This window comes from Dromiciops gliroides, chromosome 3, assembly GCF_019393635.1.
Source record: "Dromiciops gliroides isolate mDroGli1 chromosome 3, mDroGli1.pri, whole genome shotgun sequence".
In the NCBI taxonomy this organism is placed as follows: Eukaryota; Metazoa; Chordata; class Mammalia; order Microbiotheria; family Microbiotheriidae; genus Dromiciops; species Dromiciops gliroides.
In genome coordinates, this window is record NC_057863.1 from 523,110,817 (window position 1) to 523,129,045 (window position 18,229).

The 18,229-nt window shown below is 35.9% G+C and overlaps 1 protein-coding gene across 1 annotated transcript in view; it reads left to right on the forward strand.

Annotated features, from left to right (window-relative positions):
* Positions 1-18,229, forward strand: part of DYNC2H1 (dynein cytoplasmic 2 heavy chain 1) — a 380,708-nt gene that overhangs the window by 120,267 nt on the left and 242,212 nt on the right. Inside the window, 7 exon segments of the mRNA XM_043996879.1 lie at positions 1,536-1,687; positions 5,932-6,076; positions 10,558-10,660; positions 11,613-11,780; positions 13,826-13,956; positions 15,372-15,620; positions 17,050-17,158. Of these exon segments, the coding sequence (XP_043852814.1) occupies positions 1,536-1,687; positions 5,932-6,076; positions 10,558-10,660; positions 11,613-11,780; positions 13,826-13,956; positions 15,372-15,620; positions 17,050-17,158 (1,057 nt within the window).

Below are 18,229 nucleotides of genomic sequence, written 5' to 3' on the forward strand. Positions count from 1 at the left end.
GCTAAAGGCTGATATATGAATTGTTTTCAGAAGGTCTTTTGCTTTAAAATTATTTAAACTCGAGGGCAGCTAGGTAGCGCAGTGGATAGAGCACGGGCCCTGGATTCAGGAGGACCTGAGTTCAAATCCAGCCCCAGACACAGCACTTACTAGCTGTGTGACCCTGTGCAAGTCACTTAACCCTCATTGCCCTGGTGGAGGAGGGGGGAGATTATTTAAACCCAAATTTCACCAAATACCAGACTTGAAAGTCTTTGTTTAAAGTTCTCCCTTCACCTTTCTGACAGAGACAAGTGCCAGAAGAATTGTTCATTATTGAAGACTAAAGCCACTCTTATCCTGTGGTTGATTTTGTATTTTGCTGTTAGATCAAGTGTTTCCATGTTAATTAAGCCACTAATCTCTGTCACATTTTTTCTAAGGCTTAAGGGGGAGAAGTCTCTGCTTTGCCAGTGTTGGAGTTCATGGTGACTGAGATTGGCTCAGTCAGTTTCTCTACCTGTCTTCCTGAGACAAACAGCTTGAAGCCCCTCCTCTTCCTCTTCTTCCTCCTCTGTCTGCATGCAGCACCCTGTGTTCCCTCTTGCTTCCTCTTTCACACCAAAGGATGGGGCATGCCCCCACTATCAGTAATGTATACTGATGGAATTAAACTAAAGCCTTGTTTGTGTCCTTGCCTTAGCACTTTAATATTCATTTTGGAATACATGTATTGAAAGAAGCAGGGGCAGCTAGGTGGCACAGTGGATAGAGCACTGGCCCTGGAGTCAGGAGGACCTGAGTTCAAATCCAGCCTCAGACACTTAACACTTACTAGCTATGTGACCCTGGGCAAGTCACTTAACCCCAATTGCCTCACAAAAAAAAAAAAAAACCCCAAAAGGAAAAAAGACAAAGAAAGAAGCAGCTCTTGGCTAGCTGCAAAGAAATTTCCTATGTGATATGGCTTTTCATATTCAGGGTGTGAAAAGATTTTTCAAGCCTACATTATTAGTGTAATTGTTTAAAAATATCCCCTTCAGGAGAAGTAAGAATATTTAAAGCACAAGTTAATATTATGGACTGTGGGAGTACATAGAAAATTGTGATTACCTTTACTTTTTAGAATAGTATTTTTAAAGAAAACATTTAAAATATTTGTTTATTTATTAATAATAAACATTGTATTGTTGAGAATAATCTAGTCATTCACAGTTCTTTATCAAATAATATTGCTGTCTCTGTGTACATTGTTCTCCTGGTTCTGCTCACTTCACAATATATCATTTCATACATGTCTTTCCAGGACTCTCTGCAGTCATCTTGTTTGTCATTTTTTATAGCACAATAATATTCTATCACCATCATATACCACAGTTTGTTTAGCCATTCTCCAATTGATGGACATTCCTTTGATTTCCAATTCTTAGCCACTGCATAAAGAGCTGCTATACATATTTTTGTACATATAGATCTTTAAGAAAACATTTTAAAAGCTATATACTTTTGGATGTTCATAGTATTTTAAATACATTTCTTACTTTTTTTTGAAAAAGGTACTGACATATCAAGGATTTTATGATGAAAATCTAGAATGGGTTGGTTTGGAAAACATCCAAGTGGTGGCTTCCATGTCAGCTGGAGGAAGATTAGGAAGGCATAAGCTCACCACCAGATTTACTTCCATCGTTCGTCTTTGTGCAATTGAGTAAGTTTCTGGTTTTTTTCAGTATATTTTTTCAGTATATTTGAATTTTTGGAGGGGTTTAAAAATGGATTTCTCTTTAAGGCATCCATTGACTGAAGATATGAAAAAATATAATTTAAAGTCTGTCAATCAATCAATATCCATTTATTAAGCCCCTACTGTAAGCTAGGCACTGTGTACTGTGGATCAAAATTATCTTGTACTTTTGATTTCTTCTTTTGTTTCAGAAACTACTTATAGGCAGGGACTTAAAAACAAAAACAAAAAAATAAAACTGATTGAAACTAATGTTTATTTATCAGAAGTACCTAGATAATCAGAAAAAAGGCTCTTCTCCCTCACTCTGGGTCTGGTAGATGCTAAAGTGATAGTTTCTGAATTCAATCAATTGATGAATTAGCTTCATTTTAAGCACCTGCTTTGTGTCAGGCACTATGCTAGGCACTCTGGATACAAATTTATAGATTTTAGTGCTATATTGGAAAGACCTCTGTCCTTGAAATCAGAAGATACTGGGATATGATAATCTGTGACACCAGCTGGAGTGACTTGGTGAAGTCACTCCACTTTTCAGGGCATTAGCTTCCTCATGAATAATGGGGAATAATAATGCTTACGCTGACTTCTAAACAGGTTTATTGTGGGGCAAGTAATTTGTAAACTCCAAGTGTTTTGTGGATACAAGTGTTTATTATTATCAATAATTATCATAGTATCGCCATTTCTCATAGTAAAGATAAAATTATTCACTAGACTTTTACAACTTTGATTAAAGATAAACGAAATTCATCATTGCCTATCAAATGCTTTTCCTAAAACACCTTTTCATCTCTTGGGACTTTTTTTGAGGTAAATAGTGATAGTTGATATTTATATAGAATGTTTACAATTTGTAGAATGCATTCTTCCTAACAATCCTGTGAAGGAGATAGTGGTGGTATTATTATCCCCCTTTTACAATTAGGAGATTGAGGCTTAGAGAGATTTGGTGATTTTCCTATGGTGATGTAACTAATTAGTAACAGATGGGATTGGAAGCCATGTTTTCATAATAAAAGTTCAGTGGGTTTTTTCCCCCAACTTTACCATGCTAAGTTTTTTTAAAGTATAAATGTAAGCATAAACAAAATGTTGGTAATCTTGATATTTTATTAAACTTCTTAGTTTATTCTTTTTTTTTTTTTTTTTGGCTGGGCATTGAGGGTTAAATGACCTGCTCAGGGTCACATAGCTAGTAATTGTCAAATATCTGAGGCTGGATTTGAACTCAGGTCCTCCTGAATCCAGGGCTGGTGTTTTATCCACTGCACCACCTAGCTGCCCCAGTTTATTCATTTTTAGCAATAATGATGGAATAGACCTCCACTGTATTTTTTTCAGTAAATAACATATCTCCATATTATTTTATGTTTATTTATATATTAAAGTCTATTCATCTTAATAATCAGTGAACAAGTTTATTAAATACTTGCTCTGTGTTAAGCATTGTACAAAGCATTAGGATTTAAAATTTTTTTTGGTGGGTGAGGCAGTTGGGGTTTAGTGACTTGCCCAGGGTCACACAGCTAGAAAGTGCCAAGTGTCTCAGGCCGGATTTGAACTCAGGTCCTCCTGGTGCTCTATCCATTGCGCCACCTAGCTGCCCCTAGGATTTTAAATTTAAAGAATGAAATCATCTTTACTCACGAGAAGCTTATATTATAGAGCAGAGCACAAGAAGTACAAATAATATCAACAGCTTAAATAGAAATTAAATAAGATCCATATATATGTTTGTATATACATACATACAAAGCTGTTAAACACAAATTAGTTTAGGAGGGAGGGTACTACTCAATGGGGAAATGAATATTTATGTAGAGGATAGTATGTAAGCTGTATCTGAAAGGAAGAGAGGGGCTCTAGTGGTTGAGGTAAGGAGAAGTTACATCCCATGCATGGAAAATGGCCAGTGAAAAGGCATGGAGATGTGAAATGGAGGGTTCTTTGAAGAAAAGAGAGATGGCTGTTTTGTGTGTACTGTGTGTGTGTGTGTGTGTGTGTGTGTGTGTGTATGTGTGCACGAGCGCATGCACACATACAAGCGTGCGTGGGCATGGGTGCACCTGTGTTAGGTGGATGGGGGGGCAGAGAGTAATGTTCATTGAGATAAGTTTGGACTAGGTCAGGAAGGGCTAAACAGAGTAGTTGATTTTTTATCTTATAGACAATGAGAATCTTCTGGAGTTAATGGAGTTGGAAAGTCACATGGAGACTAGGAGACTGTTAGAATAATCTAGGCAAGAGGCCGAATTTAAGTAGAAATAGAAAGATTTGGCAACTTGATTAGATATAGAATGGAAGGAGAATGAGGGAAACAGGTTTATGCTAGGGTTGCTTGGGAGACTTGAAGGATATTCCTTTCAACAGAAATTGAGACATTTAGAAAAGAGGATACCCACACACACATATATAATGTGTGTATCTCTATATATGTATGTACGTATATATGTGTGTATGCATAAATTTATATGTATAGAATACATATATATACATATTAGTATAATCAGTAATAAATATATTCCAGACAACTTGGATATATGTACATTTGTGTGCTGAATAAAATTCTGGCTTAAATAAACCATTTTTTAAAGAAGCAAAAAAAAAAAAGAATAAAAGAACTCAAAATAGATTATATCCAGAAAACTGGGGTGGTAGAAAGGGCCTGAGGGAGGGTTGGTTATAAGCATATGTTAAGTGCTTACTTTGCGTCAGGCACTGTGCCAAACATTTTATATATATTATCTCCTTTTTTTAAATAAACATTTTTATTTAAAGTTTTGAGTTCCAAATTCTACCCCTGCCTCCCCTCACCCCTCTCCAAAGGGGTAGGCAGATATAGGTTATACTACATATTTTATTTGATCTTTTCAACAATTCTTGTAGGTAGGTGCTATCATTATCTTCATTTTAGGGGATGAGGAATGGGGCAAATAGAGGTTAAAGTGATTTACCTAGAGTCAGACATCCATTAAGTGGCACAGGCTGAATTTGAACTCAAGTCTTCCCGATTCCAGGTCCTGTGCAGCCTTTATGTCATTTAGCTGCCTGACATCTGTTAGGTTTATTTCTAAGGTCATTTGGTCCAGGCAGAGCTACCTTAGTCATTCTGGTGGTTAGTCACCAAGCATTTCTTAAGTGCCCACTATGTCCCAGGCTCTGTAAAATATAAAAACAAGCAGAAAGATTATTCCTTTTCTCAAGGTACTTACATTCTAATTGGAGAAGATACATACAAGGCAGCTAAAAAGCAGTCTTGGTGAAAGTGGGGATGAGGGTACTGGCTGAGGGGAGGTGGAGGGAGTGTTATAGAGAAAGTCCAGGGAGTCAAGGCAGCTTGGAGAGGAATGAATCCATGACTTCCTGGGTGTCCTCTTTAAAGTGGAATTTCTGGGAGTCATTTAGGAGGAGAGGCAGCAGGGGCCGAGGAAACCTTCAGTGAAGTCCAGGGGTGGAGTGACTGTCCAAGGTGAAGAGGTGTTGTGGCATAGCATTTTAGATCAAGTTTAGAGGGGCGATAAAGCCACATGGAGAGAAAGGAAAATCAGTTTCTTTGATGACTTCAAAGGAGATTCTAATACCTCTTAGTAACAAGAATACCATTGTCCAGACAGAAGAGAGAAACTCATTTCATGACAAAACTTAATCTCTTATGTTATCCTGATTCTTCATAATTTTTTTATTAATAAGCAAACTTTGTAGTTCTTTTGTCAATTCAATACTTTGAATAAGGTGAATTAATGAAATCATTGTTTAACTTCTGCATTTTATGAATACTTCAATGTTTTTGGGCAGCTCATTGACATCTACTGTTTCATTGCTCTCCAATTTGTGCTTAATAGTTTCTCTCAAGGTATTCTTTATAATACTAAAATATCATTTCATTACAAATGTTTCTTGCTCATATAAGTAATAGCTGTGTTCTCAAAATTAAACTCATAGTTCAAATGATATTTTTGTCTTCATGTTTTTAAATTTCAGAATATTTCAAAATTTTCTCACAGTTATGCTAATTATTATCTCAATTTTTCTTCTGTATGATTTTTGTTTTTCTTAAAACAGGAAATAGCTACCAAACATTAAAATATTAACATATTTTAAAGTTCCTCATTCTGTCTTTTCCTCTAGTTTTACATAAAGGAAACCTGAAATTTGTAATACTCATTCATTTATGGTTTTTTATTTTCATTTCTATGTATCTTTAGTTACCCAGAAAGAGATCAATTACAAACAATTTATGGAGCATATCTGGAACCTGTTCTACACAAAAATCTAAAGAATCATTCCATCTGGGGTTCTTCATCAAAGATTTATCTCTTAGCAGGATCTATGGTACAAGTGTATGAACAGGTATAAGCATTTTATTCTTTTATCTGAATTGTTTCACGTAACTTTATTTTCTTTGGGTTTAAAAGCAGCATATATGGTTGATTAATATGTTTTATAGCAAATACTGACTCATCTTGTTTAGCACTGGTTCCCAGTATATAAGGGCAGTTGGCAGCTTTTAAGGAAGTTTCTAAGTAATGTAAGGGCCTAAAATTCTAGCTGTGTTGTCTAAAATCTAATGAGTGGTTGCCTTAAATTAGAACACATATAGCACCAATCTTTGGGCATTAAGTATTTATTAAAGTTTATTAGGGGTTAGTAAAGAGAAACACATGGATGAAGTATGAAATTTGCCTGCTCTCCCTATCCTGCCTGTCTCTGCTGCCAAGCCCCTATCTGGCCACAAAAAGACCCCGCTCCTAAGTGGCTTCTCCCAGAAGCCTCCTGTGAAACAGGAAACAGGGCCACACACACACACACACACACACACACACACACACACACACACACACACACACACACACACACACCTCCAGGCTAATTGGCTGGTCACACTGATTGACAGGACCCACGGGGTGGGGGGAGGGGGGGAGGCAGACTTCACTTCCTGACGCTGATCTGACCTTTGAAACCCCAGAAAGGTCACTTCTGGATGCCAAAGTCACTTGGTTTCTTTTCAGGCCAGAGCTCACAATGTCCCTCCCAGCAGGGGTGTCATTCCAATTCTCACAGTAATAAAAGGGCTAATTTAGTAAAATGTATCAATGTCTAATAATGTCTTAAATAGAATTTACAACATATCATTTAGAATATATCATTAATGGTAATTTCCTTGTTATTTAGTAGGTAATGTTTTTTTAATTAAAAAAGTTTGCTCCAGTCACTCACTGTACATTTTAAACTTTCTAGGAGGTTATGTTTCGTTATATGGGCAGGTACAGTGGATAGAGTCCTGAGGCTAGAGGCAGGAAGACTCTAATCTGGCCTCAAACACTTACTAGCAGCACTTACTAGATCTGGGAAGTCATTCACTTAACCTTGTTTGCCTCAGTTTCCTCATCTCTAAAATGAGCTGGAGAAAGAAATGGTGAACTATTCCGGTATCTTTGCCAAGAAAACTCCAAATGGGATCATGGAAAGTTGGACACAACTGAAACAAATGAACAAAACCAAGAAATGTTATATTGGAAGGGGGAGCAATTGAAAGACAAGAACTGTAACTTATCAAGCATCAATTTATTTTAAAACATTGGTATAAATAAATTTAAATCCCTGTGATATGGCAGATCTATAAATCCAATTTTCCTACTTTTGCTTGCTGTCTTTATCAGACAATTTTCCTGTAATTACATCATTGATAAAGAGCAGAACATGCACAGGGAGATGTTGGTTACTAAATCTGCCTTCATAAAGCTAAAACAAAGAGTTGGCTTTTCCTTTCTGGTGCTTTCTTTATCTCTGGACTATTATCTGTCTCAAATTGGTTTCTTCCTATAACCTCTGAACTTTTATTTACAGCCTTTTATATTCTTCCATTACTTTCTTAGGTTCTTTACTTTCCGTATCATTGTTAAGGGTACCATCAACTTCCCAGTTACTCAGGCTCATAACCTAGGTATCAGCCTTGACTCCTCACTCTCTCACCTTGAATATCCAATCATTTGTCAAGTCCTGCTGTTTCTGTCTTTGCTATATTTCTCTAACACACACACACACACACACACACACACACACACACACAGAAATATGCATACATGCAGTGCTCCTTTCTCTCCTCTGACACTCCATCCAGCTTGGCATAGTCCCTCATCACCTCATGCTTGTAGTATTACAGTAGCCTGTTGGTGGGTCTCCCTACCTGAAATCTCTCCTCTCTCTAATCCATCCTCCACTGAGCTGTCAAAATGATTTTCCTAAAATGCTCATCTGACCATTTCATCTCCAGTAGTGAATAAACACCAGTGACTTCCTCTTACCTCCAAGATCAAATTTTAAATGGCTTTTAAAGTCTATCATAACTGCCTCCTTCCTCGTTTTCCACTCTCTTAGTCCCCTCCGTGTACTCTGTAATCCTATGACCTCCTTGTTTTTGCTTATGCAAGACTCTGAGTGTTTTTACTGGCAGTCCCCGTTGTCTGGAAAGCTTTTCCTCCCCATCTCTTCCTCTTAGCTCTTGGTCTTACTTCAGATTTCTGTTATAGTCTCACCTTCTTAAAAAAAGCCTTCCCTAGTCCTCAATTTTTGTCCCTTCCCTCCAAGACTATCCCTAGTTTATTCTGTAAAATCTCGTTTGTAGATAATTTGTTTGTATATTGTCTTTTAGACTGTGAGCCTCTTGAGAATAGGGACTGAGGATACTAAGAAAGGCAAAAAAAAAAAAATAGTCCCTGCTCTCAAGAAGCTCACAGTCTAAAAGGCAAGATACCAACAACATAGTAATTACTTAATAACTGCTTGTTGGCTGCCTGCCTGATTGGCAGCATCATCCAAAGAATTTACAGATTGAGACAAAATTGATGATGCTAATTTTATTGCCTTTTTGAATATAATTTTATTTATTTCTATATCATAAGAATTATTTCACAGTAGCAATTCATATATACATCTAAGTGTTGAATTCATAAGATCTCTGCTTTTGCTTTCGTAAATGAGGTGTCTACCAGAGCAAACAAACTTAATTGTAAATTCACTTGTGTTTATTTTCTCATTTCTGTTATACTGAAAAGGCTGCAGCATCACAGATACATTCATTAATATTCTTACAGCAATAATTCCACTGTTGGTTATTATACAGTCCTGGTGGAGTACAGTGGTCTTCAGGAAGAAAAAAATTAGAATAGCTTCTGTGGAGAGTGAGCATTGTAATGAGAAATGGAGTCTCTCTAATTAATACTGGAGAACTTGAAGGTATAATGTTCTCAGAAGCTTGTGAGATTTCTTCTGGCACCATTTAAAAGAGGATGGGAGAGCTGGGTGATGAGAATAATCTAGGTCTGATGTCTGGCAAGAGATAACAGAGGATAGGGTTGAGGGGATTTCTGGGGAGAGGAGAGTATAGAGTTGAAATAGAGTCAGGATAGGAAAAAAGGGAAAGTGAAGTCAGCAGGCAATGGCCTTGAGAAAGTAAGAAAGTATTGCTGGAAGAAGGGATTGGAGTCTCAGTAAGGTTGAAGAATAAGTTTAGGATCTCTGAGGCTTAGGGGACTGTCTTTTGCCTCTTTTTGTATCCCTATCACTTAGAACAGTTCTTACCACATAATAAGGGCTAGATCAATGCTTACTATCATCATCACCACCACCAGTACCACCATCATTATTATTATTAGTAGTAGCAACAGCAATTGGCACTTAATAAATGTTGATTGATTGATAGAATAATAGCTAACGTTTATTTAGTGCTTACAATGTACAAGACGCTGTGCTAAGAACTTAACAATTACTATGATCCTCATAATAACCCTGGGAGGGAGGGGCTTATTTCCATTTTACAGATGAGTATTCTAAGGCGGAGACTAAGTGACTTAGCCAGGTCACACAACCAGTAAGTATCTGAGGTTATATTTGGACTCAGGTCTTTCTGACCCCAGGCCCAGTGCCCTATCTATTGTGCTACCTAGCTGCACCCCCCCCCCCCACATATGCAGAGGTATACATACAGATATGCACGTGTTCATGTGTTATGTGTACCTTTTTATTTTGTATACAGTTGTGACTTCATTGCTGTAGGGGTCACTTGGTATGGAAACTGCACTGGTGTGTATTGGCAACTAGCTGAACCTTATATTCCTAAAGAGTCTAAAGAGTTGCCTCAGGCAATGAGAGTTTAAATGACTTGCTCATGGTCATACAATTAGTAAGAACTTGAACTCTGGGCTTTTTGACTTCAACTAGTCTGTAATCTCTCTCTCTCTCTCTCTCTTAGATACACAGGCATATTCATATATGTGTGTATGGATATACACACACATAGCACCTTCCATGATATGCACTTCCCTCTGTTGAATAATATAAAGTGCAAAGTTGATAATATTGAAGGAAGAGGCAGTCAGGAGACTAAGGATATAGTTGTTTGAGGGTCTTCAAACTCATGTTGAGGAATTTGAATTTGTCCTTAAAGGGAAGAATAAGCCATTCTAGGTTTTTGGGCAGAGGAGTAGCATGAATTACGATGGTATTTATGGCAGATGGTTTCTGCGACATTGTGTGAAATTAAGTGGAGGGAAGAAAGACTGGGATTTTTGCATTAATTAAGACATAAAGTGTTCAGGACCAAAATAAGAGTAGTGACTCTTGAAACACAGTTTTTCATGACATCCTAAGGAAATTTAGAATACTTCAAAACTAATGTCTCAGGGAACTAATACCTGTGCAGGCCCTTGAATCCTTTAAAATGTAACGTAATTAATAACTTGTAAAACTTAACGAAGATACTTTGTGGCACAGGTCTGACATCACTGTGAGTACTTTTATTATTTATTCAAAAGAACAAATTATTTTTCCAGGTACGAGCCAAATTTACGGTTGATGATTATAGCCATTACTTGTTTACTCCTTGCATTCTTACCCAGTGGGTTCTTGGATTATTCAGATATGATTTAGCAGGAGGTGAGTTTTCCTTTTATGATATGAAATCATACTTTTTTCTTTAGGCATCAAAGTATTTCATATTTTATTTTTACAAATATCTATTAAATAAGGCTGGCAAGTTTATGTTTAATTGTATTTTGGTTATCAAGGTATTTTCTGTGACTATTAACATGATTGAAAACTATGAAGTTATTATTTTATATATGTACCCTATACCTAAGGTTTGGTTATATTTTTTGCATAATGAATAATTTAAAAATTAATTTCTATTTATTTTAAGCATATTTAAATGATGATATATAATAAGATAATTATGCCAAATTTACAAATTTTCTGATTTTTTTTGCAGCACATCTTGATTTCTCAGAGATATTCAGGAATATAATGAAAAAATATAATGAAGAAAAAGTTGTAGTGAAAATTGTAGATAAAGAATATAGGGGGGGCGGCTAGGTGGCGCAGTAGATAAAGCACTGGCCCGGGATTCAGGAGTACCTGAGTTCAAATCCGTACTCAGACACTTGACACTTACAAGCTGTGTGACCCCGGGCAAGTCACTTAACCCCCATTGCCCTGGGGGGAAAAAAAAAGAATATAGGAAGTATCATTTACTACTATCTTCATAGATTAGTTTCTTAGTGATTTTAGTGACCTTAAAAAGGTCATATTTTTCTATTCTCCTGCTTCTTGTCATGTCTGTATTTAAGTAATCCTTGAAAGGTAGCTGACCCTATGGAAATGGTTAAGTGAATAATTACAGCTAACAAATGATGATGAATGAATGTGCACATACTTATCTTTCAAAGAAAATGGAAAATAATGAATCTTTTTTCCTTTTATTGTGTCTCTCTGATGCTACAATTCTGGTATGTAGACTATTTCTCTGATTATTTCTAATATTATTTTGATATTATGGGTTTTGAAACTATTTGTTCAAATGCAGGTGAAAAAACTATTTTGTACTTTTTAGGATCATCAAATCATCCGCTAGATTATGTGCTGGAAATTGTAGCATATGAAGCTCGTCGTTTGTTTCGTGACAAAATTGTTGGTACAAAGGAACTCCATTTATTTGATGGTATTTTAACATCTGTCTTCCAAGGAGATTGGGGTTCAGATATATTAGATAATATGGCAGGTATGTATGCTAAAAATACATACTATAGTATGTAATTACTATTGAAAATTTATCAATTAAGTATGAGATCTTAATATTTTTCCTTTTTTGTTGAATCTGCTTATATCTATATTTCTAATTAATTTCTTCATTTTATAAATATAATAAAACTCCATATAATTTGAATACTCAGAATTAAGATTGACTTGTTTACTGAGTTTTGACTAATTGTGCAAAAATAATTAAAAGCTGTCTTTAGTAATGATGTCCTAAAAAGCCAAAGGATGTAATTATTTTTATCATGAAATTACTTTCACACAGTTGGCACTCAGTAAATGTTTGTTGGCTTCAATTGCATTGAAAGATCAGATCCTATATCTTTTTTCTCTGCAAGAAGTGTTTGTTAATTCAACATTAAGTAAAGGATAAGATTCCATGATCATTGCTAGTTGTGATATGCAGATAATATTTTTCTTCTATTACCTTAAATCAGAATTATTGTTACTTGTTCTAATCTTGGCTTCTTTCCAATTTCTGGGCTTCAGGTAAACAAGACAAAAAAACTAATTCTAGGCTTGATAACTAACAGGGCAGTATGATAGGGCTTGTCCATCTTTAGTTCAAGATTTGGAGTTGTGGGAGTCAAGTATAAGGTGGGCTTTGGGACTTTCTCTATTAGTGGGTTTGTAATAATTCAGTTGCAATTTTTGATTGAGAAAGTTAGGGCTATGAGAGTTGGTATAATTTTAGCAATAGTTTGGAACTTACTGATGGTTTATATTGTCCTCTGTATGGTACTAACTCCTTCTACGTTAGTAATGAAAAATTCTTTGAATTTTAAATGACTGGCATCTTTAATTCTAAGTTCAGAACTAAGGTTCTGTTATACTTGGGGCAGAGGGGTCTCTTAAAGTATGTAGTTAGAGTCTGAAGTGATCGGAATACTGCAAGATAAGTATCATGTGCTCTGGATAAGTAGACTCCGTAATATTTGGTATCTTTTGAGGTCCCCCGAAGGGATCCATGACTTTAATGTTAATCTCTGTTTTATTTTAAAAGAGAATTCCTTTTTTCCCTACTGGTTCAAGTAGTACTAGTTAATAAACAATTTATATGTTGAACATGTGTTTTTTTTCCTTTTCCAATAACAAGGTTTACTATTCAGGCAAATCAAAGTTTATGTTTTCCCCAAGTCCTATTGGTAGGGTTTCCATTTGTTTGTTTCAGTGGTACCATTTCAAGCCTCAATGTTTTCTCAGTTCTCTTGAGAGTAGATTAGAATTAATTAGAAACTTTGAGAAATTTCTTTTACTTTGCTTCACATTGATTTGCTTCCTTTATTTTGGTATGGAAATTAAGTTCAAGATTGTTTTTCCTCTGACTGGTTTCTGATATGGTATTAAATTTCCTTTATTTTGATGGTAATTAATGACTGTATTGAAGAGTTTTTTCAAAATGATTTTCTTTAGTTTTAAAGATTCAAATAGCCAGAGCTTGAGTCCAGAACTTATGGACTTAGCAGAGGTTATATCCCTTCTTCCTGCCTGAATCTTAATGATAAGCATTTTGCTATACACAGGCATTTAGATACATACCATTGAGATGTATTGTTTAGAACATTGAAAATAAATTTATTGCTTGGATTTTACTCTTGATATTTTGGGGATGATTTAGAGTACTTGTTAACTTGTTTTTTAAATGGCACAGCAGTGGATAGAATACTGAGCCTGAAGTTGGGAAGAATCATTTTCCTGAGTTCAAATCTGGCTTTAGACATTTACTAGCTGTGTGACTCTGAGCGAGTCACTTAATCTTGTTTGCCTCAGTTTCCTTATCTGTAAAATGAGTTGGAGAAGGAAGTGGCAAACCACTGCAATATTTTTGCTAAGAAAACCCCAAATGGGGTAATGAAGAGGGTTGGACATGACTGAAAACTACTGAAATGGCTTGGATCATGATTATGTTATTAACAATACATAATGAAGAAAAATACGACTCCTGAGATCACAATTGCTAGTAATTTTTGCTATATTTTCATATTGCTTTGGACATCTATATTTCTATAGATAGCTTTTATGTAACCTGGGGAGCGCGACATGATGCAGGAGCAAGGACAGCACCAGGACAGCCTTTACCTCCCCATGGAAAACCACTTGGAAAATTGAATTCTACAGATTTCAGAGATGTTATTAAGAAGGTATGGCAAGGACTGTTAATTTAACTGGGAATTTGGTTATCATTGACAACATTTAAAAATAATTATTGAGCTCCCATTCAGTTATATGAAATGTTTAGAGACAAAAGTACAGATTTAAACACAACCCATAGCTTTTCATAGTTTGTACTCCGGAGCAGAAGAAACCAGCTAGATTCAAGTGCAGTGAACAAAAGCACTTAGTTGTATAGTTATAAAAAAAATATCATTTCATTGAAGATGAGTGTTGAATGGGAGTACTTCCTGCAGTTCTTTTTTCCCTTTTCAACTTAGGTTTAAAGGAGAAGGTGAGTGATGGTAAAACAAATGGTAAACCTTTTTTATATATATATATATATAAATAGGGAACAGCTTAAAAAAACTGGAATTTATGTTGGGAAGAGCTATGGAAACTGACTAGAATAGAAATTACAAGCTCTGTGGTTGATAGAATAATTCAATAAGGCTGACCCTCTTCTGTACCTCCTGATTTGTTTTTTTCTCTCCATGTTCTTCATTCTTTGTACTCTTAACCTAAGATTTATGTGGTACAGTAGGAAAAGCACTGTTTCTGGGGTCAGAGATCCTGGGTTCAAATCCCAAGTCTGACATTTATGACCTTGGGCAAGTTATATAACTGTCCTTTGCTTCGGTTTGCATATTTATAAAATGAAAGGGTTAGAAAAATAGTCTCTGGGGTCTCTTACACTGCCAACCATGACCCTGTGATTTATGTTTATTACCCATTCAACTTCAGTCTGGTTCTAAGAACATTGCTATCCACCTAAAGAGATTTAATAGAATATTGGAGTTTTGGAAACAATGGCATAGTCAAAGTTTTGCATAGGATTTTGAAGTCATTAGATGATTTTCTAGGACGTGTTGTTTCACTAATTATGGATGTATATAGTTTAGAGGTTTTAATACTACTCATTCTTCAAGATTCAGCCCTAAAGCCATTTTTTCAAAGAAAGCTATCCTGGTTTGCCATGTTGATCTCTCTCTCCTCAGTTTTTTTTGTGGTACTTCATGTATACTTCTTTCATGTACTCACATTATAGTTTTTATTATTATTATTCATGTAAACATGTTATTTCCCTTTATCCTATATTAAGACTATAAATGCCTTGAGGGCAGAGAATATATTCTTAGACCTTGATGCCTCCATAAATTCCTACCACTGTGCATTGCACATAACTGGTATGAAATGTTTGTGTGTTTTTTTTAAAACCAAGTAACTTCTGTTACCTAGCACTGTTTTTTAGTAGTTCATGATAAGCATGTAAAGCTGTAGTATCTGACAACCAGGCTTGGAAGAAGACAAACTATCACTCTTTATTTCTGCTGGTTGCAAAAAATTAGAAATTGGTTTGTACTTGGATGTAATTACATAAATATTCTCTTGTGATTCTTCATAGGGAATTATTCATTATGGACGAGATAACCAGGAATTAGATATTTTGCTTTTCCAAGAAGTTCTGGAGTATATGTCTAGGATAGACAGGGTACTGAGTTTCCCTGGTGGATCCCTTCTCTTAGCTGGGCGCAGTGGTGTGGGACGTCGGACCATCACTTTACTTGTCAGCCACATGCATGGTGCTGTGCTGATTTCTCCCAAGATTTCTAGGGGGTATGAGCTGAAGCAATTTAAGAATGATCTCAAACATGTGAGTGACTTATTATCTTTTGCCTTTTTATTTTATTTTTAATGCTAATTGAATTTATATAATTTAACCTCTTAGAATATGTGGAAATGCTTTTTGGAGAACATTTAGAAGTCTCTTAGAGAGAATTTTAATGTTAATTTTTACATTTCTTTTTCTTATGAGTTTTAAATGATGATGTTTAAAACATGAGAAATACCTCATCTTTCCTTTACTTTTCTTCTAAATGAGAAGTGCAGAGAAATGATAGGTTATCAAACAGGCATATGAAATAAGTAAGAGGATGGATTTGTCAGTACAGTTTGGAAGGGTAAGCAAAGCTAAAACTATAGGTGTTGTTTTAAAATCTTACCATAATATGACTTGAGGGAGAAGAGATCATCAGCACAGAGATGGGAAATAAACTCATCACTGCTATAACTGTTGGAATAATAGGTATCTCTCTAGTGTGTATGTGCACATGTGTAGATAGCTACTTGTGCTACACCTTTCTAGTTTGTAATCAATGCCCCAAACAGTAGAATTTAGCACTCTTGGACATCGTTTACTGTAGTTATCACAGCGTACTTCCTAAACATATTTGCAATAGTGAAATTGATTTGTCAGGAAAAGGTCAAATTATATTCAATATGCTCCACTTAATAAGGTAGGAAATTGCAGAGGATATATTAGAAAAATTAAAAAATAATAGCTGACATTTATGTAGAGCTTTATAGTTTGCAAGGGGGTTTGCAGATATGACAAAATACTCTTGTGATATAAGAAATGATGAAGGGAATGGTTTTAGAGAAAAAGATTAAATATTTCAAAACAATTTCTGAATCAATCTACTTATAATTTTTAAGTATAATATCAGCGGATGGCGGGGGTGGGGGGACCTTGGTTTAGTGGAGAGAGAGCTGGCTTTTAAGTTAGGAAGATCTAGGTTCTAGTCCCACTGACCTACTGGATGGATGGGCAGCTAGGTGGCACAGTGGATAAAGCACTGGCTCTGGATTCAGGAGCATCTGAGTTTAAATCTGGCCTTAGACACTTGACACTTACTAGCTATGTAAAAAAAAAAATCAGTGAATTCATGAGCAGAATCAAGATTGCAGAGAAAAGGAGGACATCCTGGCTGGATGACCAAAACTGGTCACTTAACTTTTCTGTGTCCAGGGTAACTCCTTAAGGATTGTCATTGGTAGGAGTATCCTTACTAAGAGTTCTCTATGCTTATGAAATCACAGACATAAACTGAAAAACAAATTTTGAAGTATATTTCAGGATTTTTGACTTGTAAGAATTTTAAATTTCTGCATGGGTATGCAGAATGTGGCAGAATATGCCAGAATATGGCACCAGATCCAGGTATAATGCCTGGCAGATATTGAGTGCTTAATAAATATTTACTGATTTATTGATTACTAAACATGTATCTCTTTATTGGCAGGTACTGCATCTTGCAGGCATTGAAGCTCAGCAGGTTGTTTTGCTTCTTGAGGACTACCAGTTTGTTCATCCTACATTTTTGGAGATGATCAACAGTCTTTTATCTTCAGGTAGGTAGGGAATGTTTGTTGGGTAGACTTGTATAAACGGATGCAGAGTTAGGTAAGCTGAACTAGGACGACAATGTATATAGGGATAACAATATTTTAAAGACAAACAACTCTGAAAGATTTAGTAATTCTGATCAGTTAAATAGCTAACCATTACTGAAGAAGACTTATGAGGAAACATACCATCTACCTCCTGTCCTGAAGTGATAGACTCAGAGGAAAGATTGATATCCATAGATATATCATTACCTCTATATGTGATATATGCACATATACATATACAGACATACATATTACATATACATATGTATTGTGAGGGCCAAAATTTGATATATGGAGCGTTATTTGGGTGACTCTCCTTAATATTGGGGTCCCGGAAATATGAGGGACCTTTTAGGTTTAACCCTCCCCTCTAAACTGCCCTTTTTAGATATTTCTCCCAGGCCAATAAGAAAGGAGCCTCTAAGCTTTAGTTCACAAAAGGATCATATTTTATTACTTGGGAATTAAACAACAAAGGTGAAACTAATAAAAATCAAAGAAAAGGAAATAGGAAAATAGAAATGTAGATAGATATTCTTAACTCTAAACTTAGCCTATGCAATCCTCAGACCGTTTTCTATTAAGCTAATTCAAAGGAATTTAGGGTTTTCTGTCATTAGCTCACCCAACACCTGAACAGCCCGCCAGACCGAGAATCAGCACGTGCCACCAGGACCACAGTCACCAGACTGAGAGACCCGAGAGCGAGTTTGCATTCCGGAAGAAGCCTAGCATACTGGAAGCCGCCTAGTGTTCCAGAAGCAGCCTGTCTCCCTTCAGGGAGCGTTGAATCTCCCCTCCCCCAAAAGGGGAGGTCCTTCAAAAACTGCCTTTCTGAGCTCAGTAGCATACATAACCTCAGGTGGGCCAGGTGTGGCCCCTCCCAAAAGAGTTAGCTAAAAATGGGAATATTAATCTTTATCACAAATATTTTTTACCACAGTATACATGTGCATACATATACATACACATACACACACATGAACACAAACACATATATAACATATTGAACATGGCCAACAGGTATTT